General features: G+C 39.3%; 2 protein-coding genes across 17 annotated transcripts in view; one reads left to right on the forward strand and one right to left on the reverse strand.

Annotated features, from left to right (window-relative positions):
* The window catches only part of LOC124214120 (KH domain-containing, RNA-binding, signal transduction-associated protein 2-like), a 69,386-nt gene extending 64,342 nt beyond the window's left edge, over positions 1-5,044 (forward strand). For 4 of the 8 annotated variants that reach the window (XM_069134299.1, XM_069134300.1, XM_046616156.2 and 1 more), the window contains exon 8: positions 1,391-3,066. In XM_069134299.1, coding sequence (XP_068990400.1) covers positions 1,391-1,491 — 101 coding nt within the window. In that variant the 3' untranslated portion in view covers positions 1,492-3,066. Of the gene's footprint in view, positions 1-112; positions 1,147-1,390; positions 3,067-3,846 lie in introns of those variants that run through there. The other 4 variants (XR_011176613.1, XR_011176614.1, XM_069134302.1 and 1 more) reach the window with 4 other exon arrangements.
* A 9,445-nt stretch (positions 5,045-14,489) lies between these two features.
* TfAP-2 (transcription factor AP-2) overlaps positions 14,490-24,113 on the reverse strand; it is a 205,845-nt gene continuing 196,221 nt past the window's right edge. For all 9 annotated transcript variants that reach the window (XM_069134837.1, XM_046619046.2, XM_069134839.1 and 6 more), the window contains 4 exons: positions 23,700-23,818; positions 16,932-17,073; positions 15,835-16,006; positions 14,490-15,698 (listed from right to left, as the gene is read on the reverse strand). In XM_069134837.1, the coding sequence (XP_068990938.1) occupies positions 15,558-15,698; positions 15,835-16,006; positions 16,932-17,073; positions 23,700-23,818 (574 nt within the window). In that variant the 3' untranslated portion in view covers positions 14,490-15,557. The remainder of the gene's footprint in view (positions 15,699-15,834; positions 16,007-16,931; positions 17,074-23,699; positions 23,819-24,113) is intronic.

Below are 24,113 nucleotides of genomic sequence, written 5' to 3' on the forward strand. Positions count from 1 at the left end.
TTTTTTTTTTTATTTTTTTATTGCTCCATATTTTCAAACAACCTTTTGACTCAATTAATGGACGCATAGGGAAATTTTTTTTTTTTTTTTTTTTTTTCATTTTATTTTTCAGTCATGTAACACATTAAAACTACCGTCAAATAGTCCAGAGTTTGTACATAAATACTTGTTCTGACGAAATTTCATTTCAAGTATACGATTTTTATATGACGTGATTATGTTTAAAAATGTAAATATTAAATCTTTTGGTAATAAAAGTTTAACTAGATATTCTAAAATCTAGGTGTGATACGCTATCGATAAAATTAAAAAAAAAAAAAAAAATCAACAGAAAACATGAAAAAATAACGAAAGAATCAAATTCTATAATCAAATCTTCAGATTTTAATTGCCATTCGTTGAAATGTGTGACGATATGAAAATAATTGATTGAAATATCATATCGTCGCCGTATTACGTGACGATTCTCGTAAATATATTAACGATTCACGCAATAAGTGTGGCAGAATAAAGAAATATTTGAATTCCTAGTGAAAATATCTGACGGTAATAAAATAAATCTTCAATTCAATAATAAATTCTCCCCGCAATTTACAGAATATACTTAAAAAAATAATCTAATGTTTAAACCAAAAAAAAAAAAAAGAAACAATTGTATGTCAATTCTGTTTCCGAAGGCTTTGCATTATTAGCATGAGGTCGTACGTTCATTTTGTCTTATTTTTAACTATTGACAAATTCAAATTTGTATTCCATCGCTTTTCAATGACGTTATTAGTTTTTAACGGCACAAAAGTTGGCAGAAATGGCTATTCTTCTAATGCTTGAAATTATTTGCTCAAGATTGATTATTGCCGTTCTTACAGCAGAGTAAAGGCTCGTTTGATTTTTACCACATTGCTTTTGACAATACGATGAACTTTTAAGAAATTGCAACATAACTAAAAGGGAATCCAGAATTTAAGAATAACAAAAATAGAAAAATTAGAAATCGTTACAAGTGACTTCAATAAAAATGGCATTCTAAAGTTGTAATATTTGATTCTTTTTACTTTCTTAACAATTTAATATTGAGTATAAAGATTTAAAAAAAAAAAAACGAAAAAACGAAAAAAATACTAAACATCACAGGAATCATCGTCAAAATCGTCAGATAAACTTGATGAATGATGACTGATGAATATAAAATTAATTGCCCAGAAACGTTGGATATTTGAGGCTTAAATCGAATGTTAATAATATAAATTGATTAACTAGTTGTTTCTTAGACAAACAACTTACTCCATCGTAGTTTGTTGTATACTTTCCTCTTAAATATTAATATCGTCGTTGTGTGAAGTAAAAAAATTTCTCCTAATAATGAAAATCCATCACTGAATGACGTTCGCAGAGGAGTCATCGAGCCGCGCGTGGAAATCGTACAAGACCACCACCACATCGAGCTCAAGCTCGCGCTACCGCACTGCTCCGTATTCCCGTCCGTCCAAGTAAAAGTCTTGATAATAATTATTATTTCCCCCTCCTTTATACGATCATTACACGCATACCTGCCTTCCTCCTCCCCACCTTTCCTTAACCGTTACACTGCAAGTGTATAAAGATTACCAACCTTAGCTTTATCATTCTTACGATTGAAAGTAAAAAACATAAAAGAAACTGGGTTTAAAGAACATATGAATGAAACAGCTACGATTAAGAAGGTCAAAATGGCATAAGAAATAAAAATGTTAATTTAAATAACGAACAAGAACGTTAGGACAAAGACGGGCGTATTTTAAAAATACACGAAAAAAAGAAATATAAAACCTACGACATTAGTACGTTTGTATTTAATTAAAACTTTTGATTCGTCGAGAGTGTACGTCTAACAATACAAGCAAGAAATATTTAATAATAAATATTGACGCACGGAGTATTGACAACTACTCTCCCAAAATATCTCGTGAAGTATTGTTCTGAAATAATTCTGTCTCGATTTGTTTTCTGTTGCGTTTTTTTTTCGCAATATACTTTCAGCCCAAAAATAGAATACGTCAGCAAGAGTTTGTTACTCTATAAATATACATATATATATATATATATAAAAAGATATAATGAACAGAAAAAAATCAGGCTTAAACCGGTAACTCGATTCGTGATCATCTCCATAATGTATTGTTTTCCTTAATTATTTTCATATGGACGTTAAAAAGTTAAAAGTAAAGGGAGAAGGGGGGGGGGGGGTGTATTTAATTTCTCTGAAAGTATGTCACCCAATCCTATAATCCTCTCCCGAAATAAGACGACGTGGCTGCGGAAGCTAACTAATGACGATGGGTTAAGGATGAAGAGGATCCAATACATGTGGGGCGTAAAATAAGTAAACACTTAGATAAGAAAGTTAAGGTCCTTTATTTGTAATGATGATGATAATAATAATCGTAATCTTTGTAAGGGTAAGATGATAATTATTGGTCAATATTATAATACCATTTCAACAAATAAAAAAATTTGGTCATTTTTTTAATCGAAAGTGAGCACATAACTTGATATACTAAACTGACAATTGGCTGAAATAAAGAAGGAAAACAAAAGTAATTAAAAATTATCGAACGGTACCCAAGTCAGTCAACAATTGTGTAAACAGTAATTAATAATGAAATGAGCATAGATATATATACAAATAAATTTGCAATTGAAAATAAAAATATATTCAACGCTAATAAGGCTCTTTAGAATTAAATCGAACAATTATTATATTCGATTGTGGGAATAGAAGCTACAGTCAGTAATTAATGTCCGTAATACATATATGTTTAAGTATATAGATACTTTAAATATCTTTAAAAAAAAAAAATATGTTTAAAAAGAAAAATCTGTGTGTTTAACTATCGATGACATCTAATAGTTGCTTTAGTGAAACAAGATGAAAAACAAGAAAACAATGGAACTATTATGAACAAGATTTGTACACGTAAATAACATTTTATCAAACACCTTACATAGGAAAAATTAAATATCCAAATTAAAAAAGAAACAAAAAAAAAAATTGAAATATGAAAAATGAAAAAAGCACACACCCAAACACACACCTACATATTCTACAATGTAATTGTCGATAAAAATAAAAATACGAATAAAATAATAAAACCTGATATTCTGTTTTTGTATAAAAATGTTAATAACGTATTCCGATTAATATTATGATGTTAAACTAAAACGTGTTCATCACCGACTACGATTCTACCCGAATATGGAATTCGAGTCGTAACGCAAAGTATATTTAACAAAAATACAACATCCGCGCGATCGAAAAGTTAAAAACTTAATATATGTCCTTATAGTAATATATTTTCTATACCACGCACGCTCGATTTGCGTGATATTCAAATAGTAAGCAACGCTTTTCGTACTTTTCGACTATCGATAAGAGTTTGTACTTGTTTTTCACAATTTTGCCTTTGATTTCATATAATTAATTTTTTGCGTATAAGGTTTCTCTACAAAAGTGACATAATCTTAATCGGAAGATAAACGAATAGTTGTTGAAGTGTAAATTATATACTTTGATTTTTGTAGTCTTATTCAAGGTAATAATTAACGTTTCTACGTCCTTCATTTTTCTTCTTAATATCTGCTTCTTTATTTTTCGGGTGAGAGATCAAGCAACGATTCAGAGATTAACTCGTCATCTGTCAAAACTGGGTTTTCGTTTTGAAGGACATGTATAAAATCTAATAAGAGAAAATCGTAAATATGGTAAAACGAATTGGTACAGGACTGTATCTCGTTCATGTGTAAAATGAAGACAACGGCGCTGTTTGTTATCTCTCTTCTAATGCTATATTCTCACTTTATTCTTGTCAGGTGTATAGAAGATCCTTGATCGCGTGGGAACGCGTACTTGCCGAAAAAAAAACTTCAAAAGTTTTTGGTCTCTGAGGCGTCGGACCATGAAGTGCCTTAATGTAAGTATACTGCCATGATTTCAGCTCAATGATATCAACCAAGCAATTTATCTAACTACTCGAAAAATTGCTGAATTACATTTTGACTATGCTTCGCTCTGTGTCAAGTTGAAGTGAATAACTGCCAATTTTCTCTTCATCACCTGCACGCGTTGAACCTTTCTTCGTTTCTATCTTTTTGTGGTATCTCTTTACCTTGGTACAATCTGGCAAATTAGATTCAGGGTCACGCGGTGAACATAAATAATTCAACTGTCTTTCCATCTTCTCGTTAACTTATTCAGTATTTGAAGATCAAAATAAATATTAGTCTTGAATTTCAAGAGACTTCCATCCCACAGTAGCACGGATTTGTTCACGCGTTTTTACGGCCTCTCTAAAGCTGGCTTCGTTTTGATCTTTTAGCCAATTCTTGTTAGAAGCTTTTCGAACGATCATGTCACATGCAGCACCGTTGCTGTTTATCTAATTTGTCTAAACTATTAGCCACTTTTTCACATCGATCGCTGTGAATACATTATGAGCTGCTTTTCCGCTGTAGCTGCAGTCACACGAACCTTCTTTTCTCAAATGTTTTATTCCAGCTTATAACTTGTGTGACATTTTTTGTAATTTAAAAGCTTGCTGGTTTGAGTTTATGGTAATTTTTAAATTTTAAGCGTGGCTTGAAACGTTGCTACTGGATTAACAAGCAAGGAAAATCTATGTTTGGACATGGTTTTATTTTAAACTAAAGAAAACTTGGTTTCAACGGTATCATTGAGCAACATGGCAAAGCTATAAGTAACATTGAAGTAATCTACCACTTTTTAATATTCGAGGAGATTATCATTCGATTCCTTGTCATTCTCGTTTACCATTATTTTACAAGACTGATATTTATGAGATAGAATAGTGTATTTCCAGGTCGAAGATTCATGGGGAACCAACACACATGGACACGTCTCGCGCGGACGTGTGATGTTTTACATTATAAGCAAAAACGGTGCAGACGCTACTGCAACGTTAATATATATGTGATGACTTATTTAATGATAATATATTTAAAAAAAAATTAATAAATCGTTGTGACATTATATTTATACGAATATACCAAACATCTCGTTTATTTGTCACCACCTTCACCTCAACGTTCACTGAAGAACATAAAGACCGATACCCCTGGATAAATTTTTGTGAGTAGTTTTCGGCGGGCAAGTGGGCCCAGGTGGGCCTGAGAGCGTAGGTTTCTGCTCTATCGACTCTACTTAACGGGCTCGCACCGACAGCACCGACATTCGTAGCAGCCAAAGTAGTGTCAGCATGAAAGCTTGACATTAAGTCGGTACAAAGTGAGTACGTAAGACTATTAGTCGACTGCGATTTAGAAATGTCGATCAGCTCGATCATCCCCGTGAGAAGACGCGTAACCGCGTCCACCGCCAACCACCCCAACTACCTTCGAGCACCTCCAACCACCGTCAACCACCTCCTCCCACCTCCGACCACCTTAATCCTCCACGACCACTTCGTGCCCGTCCTCCTCTTCCTCGCGCCCCTCGTCATACTCGTCCTCCTCGTCGTCCTCGACCACCGCCGATCACCACCAACCACCACCAAACACCTCCAATGTTGACTGAAGAATATAAAGACAGTTGCCCTAATGGGCTTTGGTGTGACAACCGAAAATCGTCGTGCTCTTGCGCTCCCTGAGATGTTCCAACGATAGAATTGAAAACATATTGCAGAACATCAAAGAGTTACCGATTTCGACATGATGCTGGCTGCATTCACCTTCCGAGTAACACAGTCTTCGCAACGATAAGCCCTAGTAGTCGAGGAAATAAAGCAATGGACTGTCGATTTTTTGAGCAGTAAGACGGATTTTAATGCGGTTTTTTGCATTCGCTTCGTAAGAGCGCCTACAAACTTTGTGAACTAAATTGATTAATTAATTTTTTGAAAATGCTTTATGGCATTAATAATATGCATTTTGCAAGTGCACTTCCAAGAGACACTAAATAAAAAATTTGCAACTCGGTAAATATTAATGGAAATGAGTCCAGTTTTGCTACTCGGGGGTTTTTGTGCACTCATACTGTGCACAAAATAATTGTACATACATATTGTTTGTATACAAATATTTTCAGCTGGTGCTTTTTCGCTCGCCGTTTCTCTCCTGTTGGTCCTACGCTCTTTTCACTGCGTTTTCCGAGTTCCTAAGGGTCCAATTAGTCAGGTAAGGCTCATTCAAGTCGAATCTGGGACCAAAAACTTTTGGCTCCAAAAATGGAAAAAAAGTAAGGCTAATCCCTTTGCATTTTTGGCGAAAATTTTCGCGATTTTGAAAAGTGCCGGAATAAATTCTTTCATGCAGAATTCCGACGTAATTTTGCGACTGAAATCGATTGGGTGCAGTCAGAGTACGCTGCGATCAACGCATCAAAAGTTACAGCCAAAAAACGAGACCTGAGTTTTCGACATTTTTCAGCAGGTACTTTTTGCTTCATAATTTCTCTCCTCTTGATCCCACGCTCTTTTCGCTGCGTTTTCTGAGTTCCTAGGGGTCTAATTAGTCAGATAAGGGTCATTCAAATCGAATCTGAGATCGAAAAATTTCGGCTCCAAAATCGAAGAAAAGTAAGGCTAACCCCTCTGCATTTTTGGCGAAAATTTTCGCGATTTTGAAAAGTGCCGGAATAAATTCTTTCATGCAGAATTCCGACGTAATCTTGCGAGAGAAATCGATTGGGTGCAGTCACAGTACGCTGCGATCAACGCATCAAAAGTTACAGCCAAAAAACGAGACCTGAGTTTTCGACATTTTTCAGCAGGTGCTTTTTGCTTCATAATTTCTCTCCTCTTGATTCCACGCTCTTTTCGCTGCGTTTTCTGAGTTCCTAGGGGTCTAATTAGTCAGATAAGGGTCATTCAAATCGAATCTGAGATCGAAAAATTTCGGCTCCAAAATCGAAGAAAAGTAAGGCTAACCCCTCTGCATTTTTGGCGAAAATTTTCGCGATTTTGAAAAGTGCCGGAATAAATTCTTTCATGCAGAATTCCGACGTAATCTTGCGAGAGAAATCGATTGGGTGCAGTCACAGTACGCTGCGATCAACGCATCAAAAGTGACAGCCAAAAAACAAGACCTGAGTTTTCGACATTTTTCAGCAGGTGCTTTTTGCTTCATAATTTCTCTCCTCTTGATCCCACGCTCTTTTCGCTGCGTTTTTTGAGTTCCTAGGGGTCTAATTAGTCAGATAAGGGTCATTCAAATCGAATCTGAAACCGAAAAATTTCGGCTCCAAAATCGAAGAAAAGTAAGGCTAACCCCTCTGCATTTTTGGCGAAAATTTTCGCGATTTTGAAAAGTGCCGGAATAAATTCTTTCATGCAGAATTCCGACGTAATCTTGCGAGAGAAATCGATTGGGTGCAGTCACAGTACGCTGCGATCAACGCATCAAAAGTTACAGCCAAAAAACGAGACCTGAGTTTTCGACATTTTTCAGCAGGTGCTTTTTGCTTCATAATTTCTCTCCTCTTGATCCCACGCTCTTTTCGCTGCGTTTTCTGAGTTCCTAGGGGTCTAATTAGTCAGATAAGGGTCATTCAAATCGAATCTGAGATCGAAAAATTTCGGCTCCAAAATCGAAGAAAAGTAAGGCTAACCCCTCTGCATTTTTGGCGAAAATTTTCGCGATTTTGAAAAGTGCCGGAATAAATTCTTTCATGCAGAATTCCGACGTAATTTTGCGACTGAAATCGATTGGGTGCAGTCACAGTACGCTGCGATCAACGCATCAAAAGTTACAGCCAAAAAACGAGACCTGAGTTTTCGACATTTTTCAGCAGGTGCTTTTTGCTTCATAATTTCTCTCCTCTTGATCCCACGCTCTTTTCGCTGCGTTTTCTGAGTTCCTAGGGGTCTAATTAGTCAGATAAGGGTCATTCAAATCGAATCTGAGATCGAAAAATTTCGGCTCCAAAATCGAAGAAAAGTAAGGCTAACCCCTCTGCATTTTTGGCGAAAATTTTCGCGATTTTGAAAAGTGCCGGAATAAATTCTTTCATGCAGAATTCCGACGTAATCTTGCGAGAGAAATCGATTGGGTGCAGTCACAGTACGCTGCGATCAACGCATCAAAAGTTACAGCCAAAAAACGAGACCTGAGTTTTCGACATTTTGCAGCAGGTGCTTTTTGCTTCATAATTTCTCTCCTCTTGATCCCACGCTCTTTTCGCTGCGTTTTCTGAGTTCCTAGGGGTCTAATTAGTCAGATAAGGGTCATTCAAATCGAATCTGAGATCGAAAAATTTCGGCTCCAAAATCGAAGAAAAGTAAGGCTAACCCCTCTGCATTTTTGGCGAAAATTTTCGCGATTTTGAAAAGTGCCGGAATAAATTCTTTCATGCAGAATTCCGACGTAATTTTGCGACTGAAATCGATTGGGTGCAGTCACAGTACGCTGCGATCAACGCATCAAAAGTTACAGCCAAAAAACGAGACCTGAGTTTTCGACATTTTTCAGCAGGTGCTTCTTGCTTCATAATTTCTCTCCTCTTGATCCCACGCTCTTTTCGCTGCGTTTTTTGAGTTCCTAGGGGTCTAATTAGTCAGATAAGGGTCATTCAAATCGAATCTAAAACCGAAAAATTTCGGCTCCAAAATCGACGAAAAGTAAGGCTAACCCCTTTGCATTTTTGGCGAAAATTCTCGCGATTTTGAAAAGTGCCGGAATAAATTCTTTCATGCAGAATTCCGACGTAATTTTGCGACTGAAATCGATTGGGTGCAGTCACAGTACGCTGCGATCAACGCATCAAAAGTTACAGCCAAAAAACGAGACCTGAGTTTTCGACATTTTTCAGCAGGTGCTTTTTGCTTCATAATTTCTCTCCTCTTGACCCCACGCTCTTTTCGCTGCGTTTTCTGAGTTCCTAGGGGTCTAATTAGTCAGATAAGGGTCATTCAAATCGAATCTGAGATCGAAAAATTTCGGCTCCAAAATCGAAGAAAAGTAAGGCTAACCCCTCTGCATTTTTGGCGAAAATTTTCGCGATTTTGAAAAGTGCCGGAATAAATTCTTTCATGCAGAATTCCGACGTAATCTTGCGAGAGAAATCGATTGGGTGCAGTCACAGTACGCTGCGATCAACGCATCAAAAGTTACAGCCAAAAAACGAGACCTGAGTTTTCGACATTTTTCAGCAGGTGCTTTTTGCTTCATAATTTCTCTCCTCTTGATTCCACGCTCTTTTCGCTGCGTTTTCTGAGTTCCTAGGGGTCTAATTAGTCAGATAAGGGTCATTCAAATCGAATCTGAGATCGAAAAATTTCGGCTCCAAAATCGAAGAAAAGTAAGGCTAACCCCTCTGCATTTTTGGCGAAAATTTTCGCGATTTTGAAAAGTGCCGGAATAAATTCTTTCATGCAGAATTCCGACGTAATCTTGCGAGAGAAATCGATTGGGTGCAGTCACAGTACGCTGCGATCAACGCATCAAAAGTGACAGCCAAAAAACAAGACCTGAGTTTTCGACATTTTTCAGCAGGTGCTTTTTGCTTCATAATTTCTCTCCTCTTGATCCCACGCTCTTTTCGCTGCGTTTTTTGAGTTCCTAGGGGTCTAATTAGTCAGATAAGGGTCATTCAAATCGAATCTAAAACCGAAAAATTTCGGCTCCAAAATCGACGAAAAGTAAGGCTAACCCCTTTGCATTTTTGGCGAAAATTCTCGCGATTTTGAAAAGTGCCGGAATAAATTCTTTCATGCAGAATTCCGACGTAATTTTGCGACTGAAATCGATTGGGTGCAGTCACAGTACGCTGCGATCAACGCATCAAAAGTTACAGCCAAAAAACGAGACCTGAGTTTTCGACATTTTTCAGCAGGTGCTTTTTGCTTCATAATTTCTCTCCTCTTGACCCCACGCTCTTTTCGCTGCGTTTTCTGAGTTCCTAGGGGTCTAATTAGTCAGATAAGGGTCATTCAAATCGAATCTGAGATCGAAAAATTTCGGCTCCAAAATCGAAGAAAAGTAAGGCTAACCCCTCTGCATTTTTGGCGAAAATTTTCGCGATTTTGAAAAGTGCCGGAATAAATTCTTTCATGCAGAATTCCGACGTAATCTTGCGAGAGAAATCGATTGGGTGCAGTCACAGTACGCTGCGATCAACGCATCAAAAGTTACAGCCAAAAAACGAGACCTGAGTTTTCGACATTTTTCAGCAGGTGCTTTTTGCTTCATAATTTCTCTCCTCTTGATTCCACGCTCTTTTCGCTGCGTTTTCTGAGTTCCTAGGGGTCTAATTAGTCAGATAAGGGTCATTCAAATCGAATCTGAGATCGAAAAATTTCGGCTCCAAAATCGAAGAAAAGTAAGGCTAACCCCTCTGCATTTTTGGCGAAAATTTTCGCGATTTTGAAAAGTGCCGGAATAAATTCTTTCATGCAGAATTCCGACGTAATCTTGCGAGAGAAATCGATTGGGTGCAGTCACAGTACGCTGCGATCAACGCATCAAAAGTGACAGCCAAAAAACAAGACCTGAGTTTTCGACATTTTTCAGCAGGTGCTTTTTGCTTCATAATTTCTCTCCTCTTGATCCCACGCTCTTTTCGCTGCGTTTTTTGAGTTCCTAGGGGTCTAATTAGTCAGATAAGGGTCATTCAAATCGAATCTGAAACCGAAAAATTTCGGCTCCAAAATCGAAGAAAAGTAAGGCTAACCCCTCTGCATTTTTGGCGAAAATTTTCGCGATTTTGAAAAGTGCCGGAATAAATTCTTTCATGCAGAATTCCGACGTAATCTTGCGAGAGAAATCGATTGGGTGCAGTCACAGTACGCTGCGATCAACGCATCAAAAGTTACAGCCAAAAAACGAGACCTGAGTTTTCGACATTTTTCAGCAGGTGCTTTTTGCTTCATAATTTCTCTCCTCTTGATCCCACGCTCTTTTCGCTGCGTTTTCTGAGTTCCTAGGGGTCTAATTAGTCAGATAAGGGTCATTCAAATCGAATCTGAGATCGAAAAATTTCGGCTCCAAAATCGAAGAAAAGTAAGGCTAACCCCTCTGCATTTTTGGCGAAAATTTTCGCGATTTTGAAAAGTGCCGGAATAAATTCTTTCATGCAGAATTCCGACGTAATCTTGCGAGAGAAATCGATTGGGTGCAGTCACAGTACGCTGCGATCAACGCATCAAAAGTTACAGCCAAAAAACGAGACCTGAGTTTTCGACATTTTTCAGCAGGTGCTTTTTGCTTCATAATTTCTCTCCTCTTGATCCCACGCTCTTTTCGCTGCGTTTTCTGAGTTCCTAGGGGTCTAATTAGTCAGATAAGGGTCATTCAAATCGAATCTGAGATCGAAAAATTTCGGCTCCAAAATCGAAGAAAAGTAAGGCTAACCCCTCTGCATTTTTGGCGAAAATTTTCGCGATTTTGAAAAGTGCCGGAATAAATTCTTTCATGCAGAATTCCGACGTAATCTTGCGAGAGAAATCGATTGGGTGCAGTCACAGTACGCTGCGATCAACGCATCAAAAGTTACAGCCAAAAAACGAGACCTGAGTTTTCGACATTTTTCAGCAGGTGCTTCTTGCTTCATAATTTCTCTCCTCTTGATCCCACGCTCTTTTCGCTGCGTTTTTTGAGTTCCTAGGGGTCTAATTAGTCAGATAAGGGTCATTCAAATCGAATCTGAAACCGAAAAATTTCGGCTCCAAAATCGAAGAAAAGTAAGGCTAACCCCTCTGCATTTTTGGCGAAAATTTTCGCGATTTTGAAAAGTGCCGGAATAAATTCTTTCATGCAGAATTCCGACGTAATCTTGCGAGAGAAATCGATTGGGTGCAGTCACAGTACGCTGCGATCACCGCATCAAAAGTTACAGCCAAAAAACGAGACCTGAGTTTTCGACATTTTTCAGCAGGTGCTTTTTGCTTCATAATTTCTCTCCTCTTGATCCCACGCTCTTTTCGCTGCGTTTTCTGAGTTCCTAGGGGTCTAATTAGTCAGATAAGGGTCATTCAAATCGAATCTGAGACCAAAAAATTTCCAATATGTTTTCAATTCTATCGTTGGAACACCTCAGGGAGCGCAAGAGCACGACGATTTTCGGTTGTCACACCAAAGCCCATTAGGGCAACTGTCTTTATATTTTTCGGCCAACGACCTCAAATAGAATCCAAAAAAAAATCGGCATAATATCACAAGTTCTAGAACCGTGAATGATAGTGATAAATATGGAATACCGGAAACCAGAGGTAAATCAACGTTTCCATAACAGTCAAGCAAAGTTAGGATCAAACTAGTCATTGAAGTGAACAGTAAATTTTTCATTTATTATAAAACAATATCGGCAAATACTGAAATTACATTGCTTTCAATTTACGTCGTTTAGGTGATAAATTATACATTATATAATATGATAACTGAAAGTAATTTGGATCTATTTACATGGAAATGAAATAATAATAATAATAATAATACAAAATGAGCATTAATAATAATAATATTAATATTACAAAGTATAAGTGATCGTGTGGATTTGGTACACAACAATATCTAAATCGATTTGCACTAAACGTCTATTTCTTTTTATTGGAAGCATGTAATGATGTGTAGGATGGCTGATCAGTAAAAAAATTCAACAACATGACACATGACAAGATCGATAATTTTTCTTACCCATGTTTTCTGTTCTGTATTTTGCCAAGTCATAGTGCACAAGAGTGAAACTGTTTACTTTCGACTTTCGTAATTTCATGCAACGAAGAATAGGAGTTTGAAAATGAAGTTGTCAGAGCTGCGCGGTAAAAAAAAACATGAAATAAAAATGGAAGATATTGACGTAAATTAATGGTGTAGTCATGATTTTGTGAAAAGTTAATTGTAGAAATGTAAGGGCCCCTCAAGTGAAATTTGTTAATCATCAGCAATAATGTTATATTACTTAGAAACAATATTCTTATTTATTTATCACACACCAATATACAAAAATGAACCGTATTAATATCAGAATATAATATACTACTAAATTCAAATATTCATTTAATAATAGATAATATCCGAGTATCTTACAAAAAGATTAAGAACGATGCTTGATTGCGGGAAAAAAATAACAAAAATAATAAATCATCGACAACATTCTTTACAAGGTTGGCACAGAAATTCTGGTAGAAAATTCGCTCTTCTACACATGGTCTATGTTTATATTTATATTTATATTTATATATACATATATATATATATATATATATATATATATATATATATGTATATATATAATAGGCGGTTATAAATAATTATTCGTCTTTAATTTACGGACCTTAAAGCTAAGGAGTTTTCTAATTATATTAATATAATTAATTATAATTGCGAGTGAAAATAAATGTCAGAGTTTGTTTCACCTATATTTATCCAACTATACGCACCATGCTTGCCCGATGCTTATATATTAGGTATGTATTTATTACAATAATCAGGCTAATCGAGTTTTATAAACTTTTACCGTTATTTAAAGTCTAAATACTGATTGCGACGATTCCGACGGAAAAAAATTAGAATGAAAGACGGATCAATAATTATCCAAAAAATTTCAAGCCGAGAATGTTATAAAGTTACCTCAAACGATCAGAATTCAAATGACAAAATAGCTTCTCTAATTTTATTCAACTGCATTCTCGCTTTTCATTTGTTACATACTTTAATATCTTTTTTCATTTCAATCTAATAATATTATACAAGTCTACCTTATCGCACACATTTGTTTTCGAAGTATTTTGTTCAACATGTTTATAATAATAATTCTGTGTCGGTGAGCACAAACGACTGCGTACGTAAATATGCCGGGCTTAAACATGGCTTCTTGATATTTTAATAAAGTAATCTCAAGTTGTACACTTCTCTCTAATATCATTCCTAATAAAAACATGGAATGTAGGTATATCATTTATTTATTTATTTTATTTTTTATTATTATATATATATATATATATATATATGTATGTATGTATATGTATATGTATATATACATATATATGTGCATATATATGTATATATATGTATATATACATACATATGTGCATATATATGTATGTATATATATAAAATTATCTTATTATAATGTATATATATGATTATATCACAAGAAAGATTCAAATGCTCTGTACACATTTTGGGAACATCAAATGCTCTCAAGTTTTTTAATTATAATTTTTTTTTTTTTCACTAACTTAATATTTAATTTCTAATATTTAGTTACAAAGTTAGATATGTCTTAGGATCTCCTGATCACGTTGTACTTGATACGATTTCATTATATATTTCTCGTTTTCAACTCTCGCGTGTATTCTTAATATCAGTGTTACAAATACAATATTCGTAGTGTATTTATTGTATACACGTTCATACACTTCAAACGAAGACAGAGTTTTTATACGCGATCGTCTCTCACGCCTTGTCTTTAGACTTTTCGTTTATGTTTGTTTTAAATGCTTTCTACAGCAAGTTCGCAAGATTGAGCATGTCAGTTTCATTTTTTTTTTGAATTACATTGATTTTGCGAACTATACCTTTATACAGACAATTGGCACGTTTTAAATGGCAACTAGTTTTTTTTTTTTTTTTTATCTTTCACGTTGGCACAATTCTCCTAGAGAATAATAATAATAGTAAATTAAAATTGGTATTTTCGTAATCAAAATATAAACTGCAGCTAGCATCTAAATTCACGACTGAGAAAGGTTTCAACGAGAAACAGCTTATCGCTTTTTAAACATTTTTTTCTGCTCGTTAATATCCCGCCACCAAGGTCGTCCATTTCAATGTGACTTTTCATCAAATGGATTACGTCATAGACAACCGTTCGTAACTTCTGTTACATAGCCGTAGCCTCGGATGGCTCTTTTCGTATTACGTACTTCCTCATTACAAATTTTCTTTCACTTCCGATTTCGCGAGCTCGATTCGAACTCGAAAAACCCAGAAAATGATCCGATATTCTTTTCGTCCTCCGTTGTAAAGATTGCTCGATACTCGACGACTACATTCTTTGAATTTCTAGATTGAAAACGAAAGATGGAACATTTTTCTTCTACCTTTCCTATAGTCGTATGAACAACTAGCGATACAGATATAGCTCGAGTTTGTGAATGCTTTCCTGCTGGACATGTTGCAGAGCATTCTATAAAGCATTCAATGGATCCATTCGGTACTTACGAGATGTCTGCAGGAGAGAAAGTGAAAAAAGGAGAGAAAAAACTGTGTTTTAGTTACGTAGTTTTTCTTTTCATTACTTGTTTGTTCTTTTGTCAGACCTGCCAACCCCCTTTTTGACCATTGATCGAGTTACCCACTCCTTGTACCCCGTTACATTACGTTGTTTACATTTATTATACGATTGCTGTTACCGACAACAACAAAAAAAAAAAAAACGGTGATATTCAGTATCAGCGTTTCTTTTGTTGTATTATAATATTTTCTACCGTAGAGAATCAACAAGTCTCTCTGTGTGTGTGTTTGTATTGTGAATTACTTTTCTCTCTGATAGTTTTCGCTATTTAGTTGTAGGGCCAGGAGTGTCTGATCGATGTAACCACGTTCGAGGTTGGCGGGTCTTCCGGGCGTCACTTTTTCATGTCGTTCATCAGGGATCCGTCCTTGTTGTTCTTATTACCTTCGTGATTCGGCTGCTGGCTGCTCGTCACGCCGCTTCCGTTTGCCGGGTACATTTTTTCCATATGCTGAAGCGACTCCCCGAGAAAATTCTGCAGGAGTATAAAAAATTGCAACGTGAAACGGTGGCTCTTCTACAAAGTAGCCCAAATTCTATATATATAACGCTAAATCTAACTACTCTAATTCTGAACATCGTTGATGAATGCCATTTTTTTTTTTCCTTACCTGTACCGCGGTGAGAGCTGCGACCATCGCTGGACTTCCAAAGCCGTGCGTTATCAGCGAAAAGTGCGTCAAGTGTCGCTGTATACTCGGGTCTAGGATGTGCGATGGCCGTGTATTGCACAAAGGCGACCTGTCCTGGTTTAGAAGGTCCATCAGCTCTTTGGTGATTTGTCTGTAAAGAAAAGGAGAGAAAAAAGGCGAACGCCTCGGTTAGCCGACATCTGGCGAAACATTTGTTACACGAGTACGCTGCATGTTACCGGTACACGTTTCTCTGACTTACGCGTTATGTTAATGTTAATTTTAGGAAGAGATACATGCCGAGACCGGGGAAAGATTGCGTGATCACAGGCTCCATGCGTTATTCGAGGGGTTCCGCGTTTATTTTTTTTTTCTTTATTTCTTTTTTGTAAATTAATGCATACGCGTGGATAACAAATTGATACAGGGAAAGATGCAAACTAATTTCAAACAACCGTCAGTACGGTACCCCACTATTTTTCATTCACACTTTTGGAAATATAGCAATTATTTTATTCAACCTACGGCTCTGCGGCTAATCAATATGAAGCCGCCACGTTTTACAGCTGGTTATTTTCGGTAAATCATGCGCCGATAACGAGGTATAGAGAATCTCATGCAAGCTGTTAAGACTTCGTTTAGCTGCTTCAAGTTGATTCTGATCACAAAAATGTAATAAAAAAAAAAAAACTACTTTTCAGAGGCAACTACAATTGACTTGGAAATTGTATGTTTTCCGTCACTTACAAGTGCGGTCTTCAGATAATGTTTGAATTGCGAAAGTTGCGTTTTGTGATATAAAAATTGGCTCATTGTCAGAATAATCGGGATTTCACCGCTTCGTTGATGCACAGAAAATTTACAACCATATGTGACATTACTTTTTATTTCCTAAGCCGATTGCGCTAGTTTTTATATTCCTTTGTATCTCTATCACCTAGAGAGGCGACGGACGTTCAGAAGTCAAAATCGCCAATTTCTACTCGTATCATTTATAATCGATGTCAAAAACAAACGGTATATTTTCGAAATTATCGACACCGCTGTATTTCACGGGCCTTTGTTCGTGTACTTACTTCGCGGCATGGAGCCGTTCTTTCCGCCTGTACGAGTCCTGGGGTTCGCAGTGCTGCCGGCTAAGATACTCGGCAATTTGTCTTGCGGGAAATTCAGCCTCGCAGACGTAGCCGAAGTCTCTGGCAAGGTGTATAGCCTCTCCTGAAACAATTTAACAAAAATCCGTTCAGTCCCCACGGTACGTTCCTGCACTGAGCCTATGAATTTAAATCCGTTCGCAAGATCGGCAAACTCTCAGTTTTTCCACCAGGATTCAAGACAATCGTACGATATCAGTTTTATCGGTGAAATACACCAGAGATTACCCGATAACGAGCAACTATCGAACCGTTCGCACCGTATGGGTCATTTATCGGCCCCAGGGCAAAACGTTGCCCCGTTCCGGAAGGCGGTTGAAGAAAATTTGCAATCCTTAATCACTTGGGAGGTAGCGAGGTCAGTGACCCCCTCGGTGCCACGGTATGTAGTCCAGTAAGAGCCGCGGCGTGCCGGATGACTTCATAGGCCGATGTTGGTGGTTCCTTCTCAGCCCGGTTTGTAATTACAAATCTCGACCGTTTCGGAGCCGTTCTTACAAGCCCGCTGGGCTCTATTAACCGTCAACTATCAACGCCACACCCCGTCCCCTTTCCCTTGCCCACATGCCGCACGGACGCGGTTCTCCAACCTATGATCCGTTGGTACGAAACGCGGCGGAGAGCACACGTGCCACGTGCTCTTGCGCGAATTACTGTTTTATTTTTATTTCTTGCCGATTTTCTTTGCCTACCCCGAATACCAGACTAACAATAAACCGATTAAGCCGCGAGAAATTAAACGCCGGAGGTATCGAGAACTTTGGTTTTGTACGGAACTATCTTTTGTAAGGATGTAGTCATAGTCAATTATAAATAGATTTCACAGAACTTGTAGATATTTTTCATTCTCATTGAGTTTAACTCAACGTTCTCTTAATTAACAGGTGAACAAATTTTCTGGTAGCTTTGTTAAATACAACCGAAATTCAGTTGCCTTCGAAAGCATTGCGTAGGTTGAACATGAGAAGGTTGATTTGTCGTTCGAAACCAGAAGCCAATTACGAACTGTTCGGGAATCCCTTGCTGTTGCGGTCTTCGATTATTACCTCGGTCGTCTATGAAGTACGTAACTATATAATACCTACATTTTTTACGACAGAGGAAGCTGAGAGGTGGCTCGTGACTGTAAATTTTCAACTCGTACAACTCATAAGGTGGAAGGAAGGTAAGGAATGATCGAGGGTCTCGTCGATCGGGCTAAATGTCGGTATCAGTAGAGAAAATATAACCCGAGTTTAGAGTTATCAATTATTTCCACCTCAAATACTTCTCAATTAAAGAATAGTCTTCGGAGAATTATCACAGTATTATCAGAGAAAAACAGGAGAAGCGAAAAGAGAGAATGAAAAAAATTTGGAATAAAGAGGCGAAAGAGAGTGGGGCGAATGAGTCGTGATTTATCCATTCAGCGGCGATCACACGCGGTTTTCGGTTATTAATTTAACCTCCAGTGTTTTCCAATCAGACACTCACCTCGGGGAGCAACCAGCGTGATCGGCGCCGCGTCAAGCTGGGTTCTAAGTAATGTTCAATTCGATTAGATTCGAGAAGGGGGGGGGGGGGGGCCGCGGTGGTAGAAGCTTTTTAACGACTGTACTTTATTATGCGGCTTGTAGGTAGGTAGGTAGAGGCGAAGCAGCGAGTACATAACGCATCGCGATATTAGAATCGGCGTATTAATTAAGCCGTTGTTTACAACTTTTATATTCATAGCCAAGTTTATATTATCTATCGGCAATCATCGCATCGTTCACGAATGACATGCAACTCTCGGACAGGCCGCGGTGCAGTAAACGCCAGTTGTACACACTTGTAAGTACACGTCTCGTTCTACCTCCATCTCTCTCACCGTCGTTCGTTCGTTCTACGACTCTCGTAGTCTTGTACACCCGGGGTAGAGTCATGGGCGCGTTTTTCCCCCTCGGCGTACACGTACCGCATGCAACATTGCCAGGCAAGGTAAGGCACCCATGCCACTCTCATACCTACGCGCCGTTTACACCGCAGAGATATATAAATAAGCTACGTGATGCATTTGCCTCTCCACGCAATATCTGTCTATATCTAAACGCGCATATCGCCTGGATCATATTTTTATCGTCCCAACAGCTTTGATACCACCGGTATCCGTATATGTACTAATGTCTACACGAACGATTGCGGATGCGAGGTCAAGGGTCGACGTAGCACGCAACACACGCCTCTTGCACGTTCGCCTCGTGTGCCTGCATGTGACACAGATTTCATGCGATGATAAATCTCGGAGCGAACGGTAATTGCAGTGTGCAATATTCGGCGCAAAATCCGGAAGTGTCATTACTTGCACGTACGAACGTCGGGAAAAAATTGAAAGTTCGATTAAACTTTGAAGCCGTGAAATCGAGAGTGTAACGTACCTACGTTTGCTACCGAAAGGATGATATTTGTATAAGAATTTTAGTTTGCTTGGGGAGAAAACGAAAGTCGACAAATTTGGAGAATAAAAAAAAAAAAAAAAAAAACAACAGCTGCTCACTCTGCACCATTCTTACCGGATTAAGATACATTAGACATGCGCAAACTGTCGAACGGAATTAATTCTAGATGTTAGAATGCGTTTTGCTCGGTTTCACTTGGCTTTTTTTAGTAATTTCTATCCCTATAGCCTGAACAGCGCGCTTTCTTCGCCCAAAAGCATGTACGGTTTACGTTTTTTCACGCAAAATGAGGTTAATGATTTACCGAGAAGGCGTTAAGCCGCGTTTATTTGTCGTGCACGAGACTGACTTATTCATTCGCTATTGAAAACAAGGAATCTACTCACTAACTCCGCCCGAGTAGATTGCCCGGCAACCCAAAACGTTTATATACCTTATACCGAGTGAGATCAGATCGTCCAGCTTAAGCGGCTGTGTTCGGAGAATGGTGCACGATCTTCGATCCTTAACCGCAAATGATCTTCCCATTACGAAGATAATGATCGTACGAAGAGATTTCGGGAATTTCTTCCGCATCCCGAAAGAACGGGGCTGTGTGAACCCCTCTGTATTCCGCTCCCCTCGTCGATCGACCCGTTCCGTTGTGGTTTCTTCAAATATGTACGCGAATGGAAAAAAACAAAAAAAAAAAAAGAAATTTTGGACGGTACAAATAAGGGGAGAGAAATGAATGCGTAAAAAAAGGAACTCGTTGTTTTTCCCTCCTTAATAAAAGAAAAAACACCGTGTATATATGCGAGAACGGATAATTTCCTACGTAAGAATCGATCTCCCCTTGGCGAGGGAGAATGCGTGTGGGTATAAGTATATTATAAGAGAGATATAAGGCACACTGGCGTCCCGGATCGACGCGATACGGAATCAGGGCGGCTCGAGAAAAGATGGACCCACAACTGCGGAGGCAATTTAAATCCGGAACAAACTCGCGGCGTATATATTCGTATGGAAATCGATTGAAAGTCTATAGAGTCCTCCTTTAAATGTGCGCTTTTTCGTTACCACCATTGTCTCAACTCCGCGGCTACTGCACGATTTATATCGCGACGGGATAAAGACTGACGACTTGCCGGCTCAATACACTTCGTATATACAAGACTATGGCTCGCCGCGCGCCGATTTACCTCTGCAAAGTGGCAAATTTATCGTCCCTTCCACGCTCCGCGTGTTGCCGTAAATTCCGAAAAGAAAGAATCGAACGGACGCATATGCCTATGCATATATGTATACGTACAGCCTCGATACACCGAGAAGCGAAGAAAGTTGAAAAAGGTGAAGAAAATTTCTGTTCTCAATTATGCGGAACGGAATCGGCAGATCCGTGATAGCGACACAAGCCGATGCTGTATGTACACAATAACGAGGATTACGTCATCGGTTAATATTGTAAGTTACTATCGTAAGCTCTCTGGATAACCGCGATCGAGAAGAAACAAATCATTGCGAACTATTATTACATGTCTTTTTTCCCTTCCTTTTCAATCTCCTCTCCTACCAATATTCCAGCGCAGTTTCGCGCCGGGCGAATCATTTGCATGTATAATATGCGGCGAGTTGTCAGTGATAATGGTATATCGACACTTGTTGCGTAAACGGGTCCTGCTGGGCTGTACGAAGAAGGCGATAGAAAAGAGTGAACGGTGTGAGTGTGGATACACGAAGAAACTGGAACGTAGCGTGTAACGATAATCTCCTTGCGACGAGCTCATATTTATTACGATGCAGATGGCGATACGCCGGATGAGATTATGAACGTTAACGCGCAAGCCACCTGTCGGGAGGATAAACCTCTCACCCGCGCTTCGGGCTAACCGCAGGTATCATCTCCAGGTTGCGGAAACGGCGCGCGAAATGTTATTAAATTAAAAACATTTTTTTACTCTCGGAATTATTTTTACTGAGATTGTGTTCGTGAAACAGCGTACTCTACGTTGTTAAAAAATCTGTTTCATAGCCTCGTGCATGGAACGTACCTCTGTTTAGAAGGATCTCGCGGTTTACGCGTCTCGTACCAGACTCTCATCTGAACAGTGATAAATACGTAAAATATGCAAAATTATCTCGAGGATATTTTCGGCCGAAAAATGAGCACACAAAACGTAAAAAACGGTACTCGGATGAGGAGGATGAAATTTATTTCACGCAACCGCAAGCGCAAGACAATGAAAAAAGCGCCACACTTCGAAGGAGATGACGCGCCGATTGTGAGCTTCGTGCATTGCGAAAGTGTGGGAACCACTGCGTAAATTCAGGCACTTAACGATCACTCTGTGCATCTCTGTACCGACGCCCACGTCGTGTCCAATACGTCGTAGCATAATCGTCGCTAATGCCTACCTCTACTCAACTCAACTCTAACTCATGCCAAAGGATCCGAGAGCACGTGACGGCCGCCACTGTCTTATATTGTCATGAGGATGGTCGACCGGTTGACGGCATTGCGAGGCTCTGTCAAAGCCACGTTATGCCTTTCAGTGTTGTGTGATTAACCGCTTGGAAAATCAGCACAAGCCTATATTTCCCAACGTCTCCTCCCATTCCATTTGATACCCTTCGTACGGCCCTCACGACTCCGTCTCGAGCATTCGTGAGAAAGTGGTGTTGAGGGCACATTTCGAACGTCAATCGCTGTCTCGAATTCGGCGAGAATTTATCGCGCAAGGAGTATCAGCCGCTGGCCGAGTGACTGTGGAATCGCCCGTGTGAGATAAAAGCCTTGGACAGTACAGTGCTCGACGGTAAAATGCTCGAAACGATCTAATTACCGTTCAAGTCGTCAGATGCTAGCCTCGATATAGTGGACGGCTTGAATGGGCCGGTAATACATGCGTCGAGACGCGATCAGATAGGCGACGAAGAGGTGGGAAGGCTTCCCGGTCCTGGTCCTGTAGTTCTCTTCCCAAGACGGAACCGGGCAAGGAAGGGAGCGCGAAGAAAGAGGAGAGCAGAGGATGAGAAAAGAGAGCGCGACTTGGTCCAGGGCACTAAGCAAGCGCAGTCCAAGACATTCCCACGAGCCTGGCAAGACCACGCCTGAGTCGTCGATCCTCCGTAAGTCGTCCTACACCGATTGCCCGGTGCCAGTTTGAATTACCGAGTGTGCACAGTGCGACGGGTCGATTGACCACGATCACGATCGAGGAGAATTTGATGAATTTTCAAATCGCGTCTCTCGCCGCACGTCACTTTCCATATTGTTCATCAACGGGACGGAGGCATCCCCACGGTTTATACCGTCTCGGAGATTAATTCGAGCTCCGTGGATCCTTGTACGATCTATTTCACGTTTTCCCGGAATTTTTATCGCCAGATGATTATGAAAGATAGATAGCCGTTGATCTTTGGAAGAACACGCTGATGCCATGAGTTCCGGGTACCGGCTTTACAACTGCATACATCGTTCGAGTAACTTCGAGTAATATTGCATCGAGTGCAATAATTGTAGCATCGAAAGTACCGCGATCCATGGTGATAGGTGGAAACCGGTGAAAAAAGAGAAAGGAGGGGATGAAATGAAAGAGATAAGAGTATGAAGAAAGTAGCGAATCTCACCTGTGTTTTATGGAAGGCAACCGATCGTAAATTATAATCAGCGTTCGCACAAACACTCCGCCAATCCTCGCGCTGGTCGTTAAGCCATTAAACCGTTACTAACTAATAGAAGAGCCCGGATAGTTCGCGAATTCTGCACACCGGCTAAAGGTGCACTTCGTCCATTCTTGGCGGCGTGTTATCCAGTCTTACTCATTAACACCTCTTGATCCACGAAGGATCCGCGCTTTGGTGCAAGCAGGAAATCCTGTCTTACAGTTTCATTCGCCCCGGGGCATCGAAATCACTGGGAAATAGAAAGAATCATACTCTCGCCATTTCACTGGATATACAATACATGTATATTGCTCAGAAGTCAGGCGATCGTCGATGTTTGTCGTATAACCGGAATAGTCCGCAAAAGGCAAATCCCAGATCAGCTCTTGCACTGACATGAATGATTGTTTCCAGTACGATCAAAGAGTCACTGAATATTTCACGATCGGCGAAGTTCAGGCGTTTCTTGCCACTTTCTTGAACGCGAGTTTTATGGAATAGCGTCGAATCAATGATTTTTGAAATCAGGACAGCGATCGCGGCTTATTTCCGAATCGACTGAGTGGCTGAGAATCTAGATTCGTTTGGAATCTCTTACGAAGGTACCCGTTGAAATCGACGAACTTACCTTCAACCAGGGAAGTTAGAAGCGTAACGTTGGCCGCCTTCCTTCTGCCAGCCGGAAGATTGAGGCCGATTTTATCCAGCCTTTCCCTCAAGAGTCTGCCGCCATTTTTAGACTTTGCTCTGTAACAACGAAAAGGGAAATTGAAAATACGGTTGGAGGTTGTGGCACGATAGAGCCGCTGGGCAACGCCGCGGTCTGTCTGCTCTCTGACAAGTGATCGGACGAATTGAAAGGAAGGAAAATGCGATAATATAAGCAAGATAAACGGACGGTTGTCACTCTGATAATAATGTTATTAATCATAATAACGATAATAACGGCACGCAGGCGCTATCGCGATCCGTTGAGTGACGTCACGCCCGGTGAACGGTGGAGCAATCTGGTGCGTAACTTCGCCGCGTTTTAAAACGAATT

Source organism: Neodiprion pinetum, chromosome 3, assembly GCF_021155775.2.
Source record: "Neodiprion pinetum isolate iyNeoPine1 chromosome 3, iyNeoPine1.2, whole genome shotgun sequence".
In the NCBI taxonomy this organism is placed as follows: domain Eukaryota; kingdom Metazoa; phylum Arthropoda; class Insecta; order Hymenoptera; family Diprionidae; genus Neodiprion; species Neodiprion pinetum.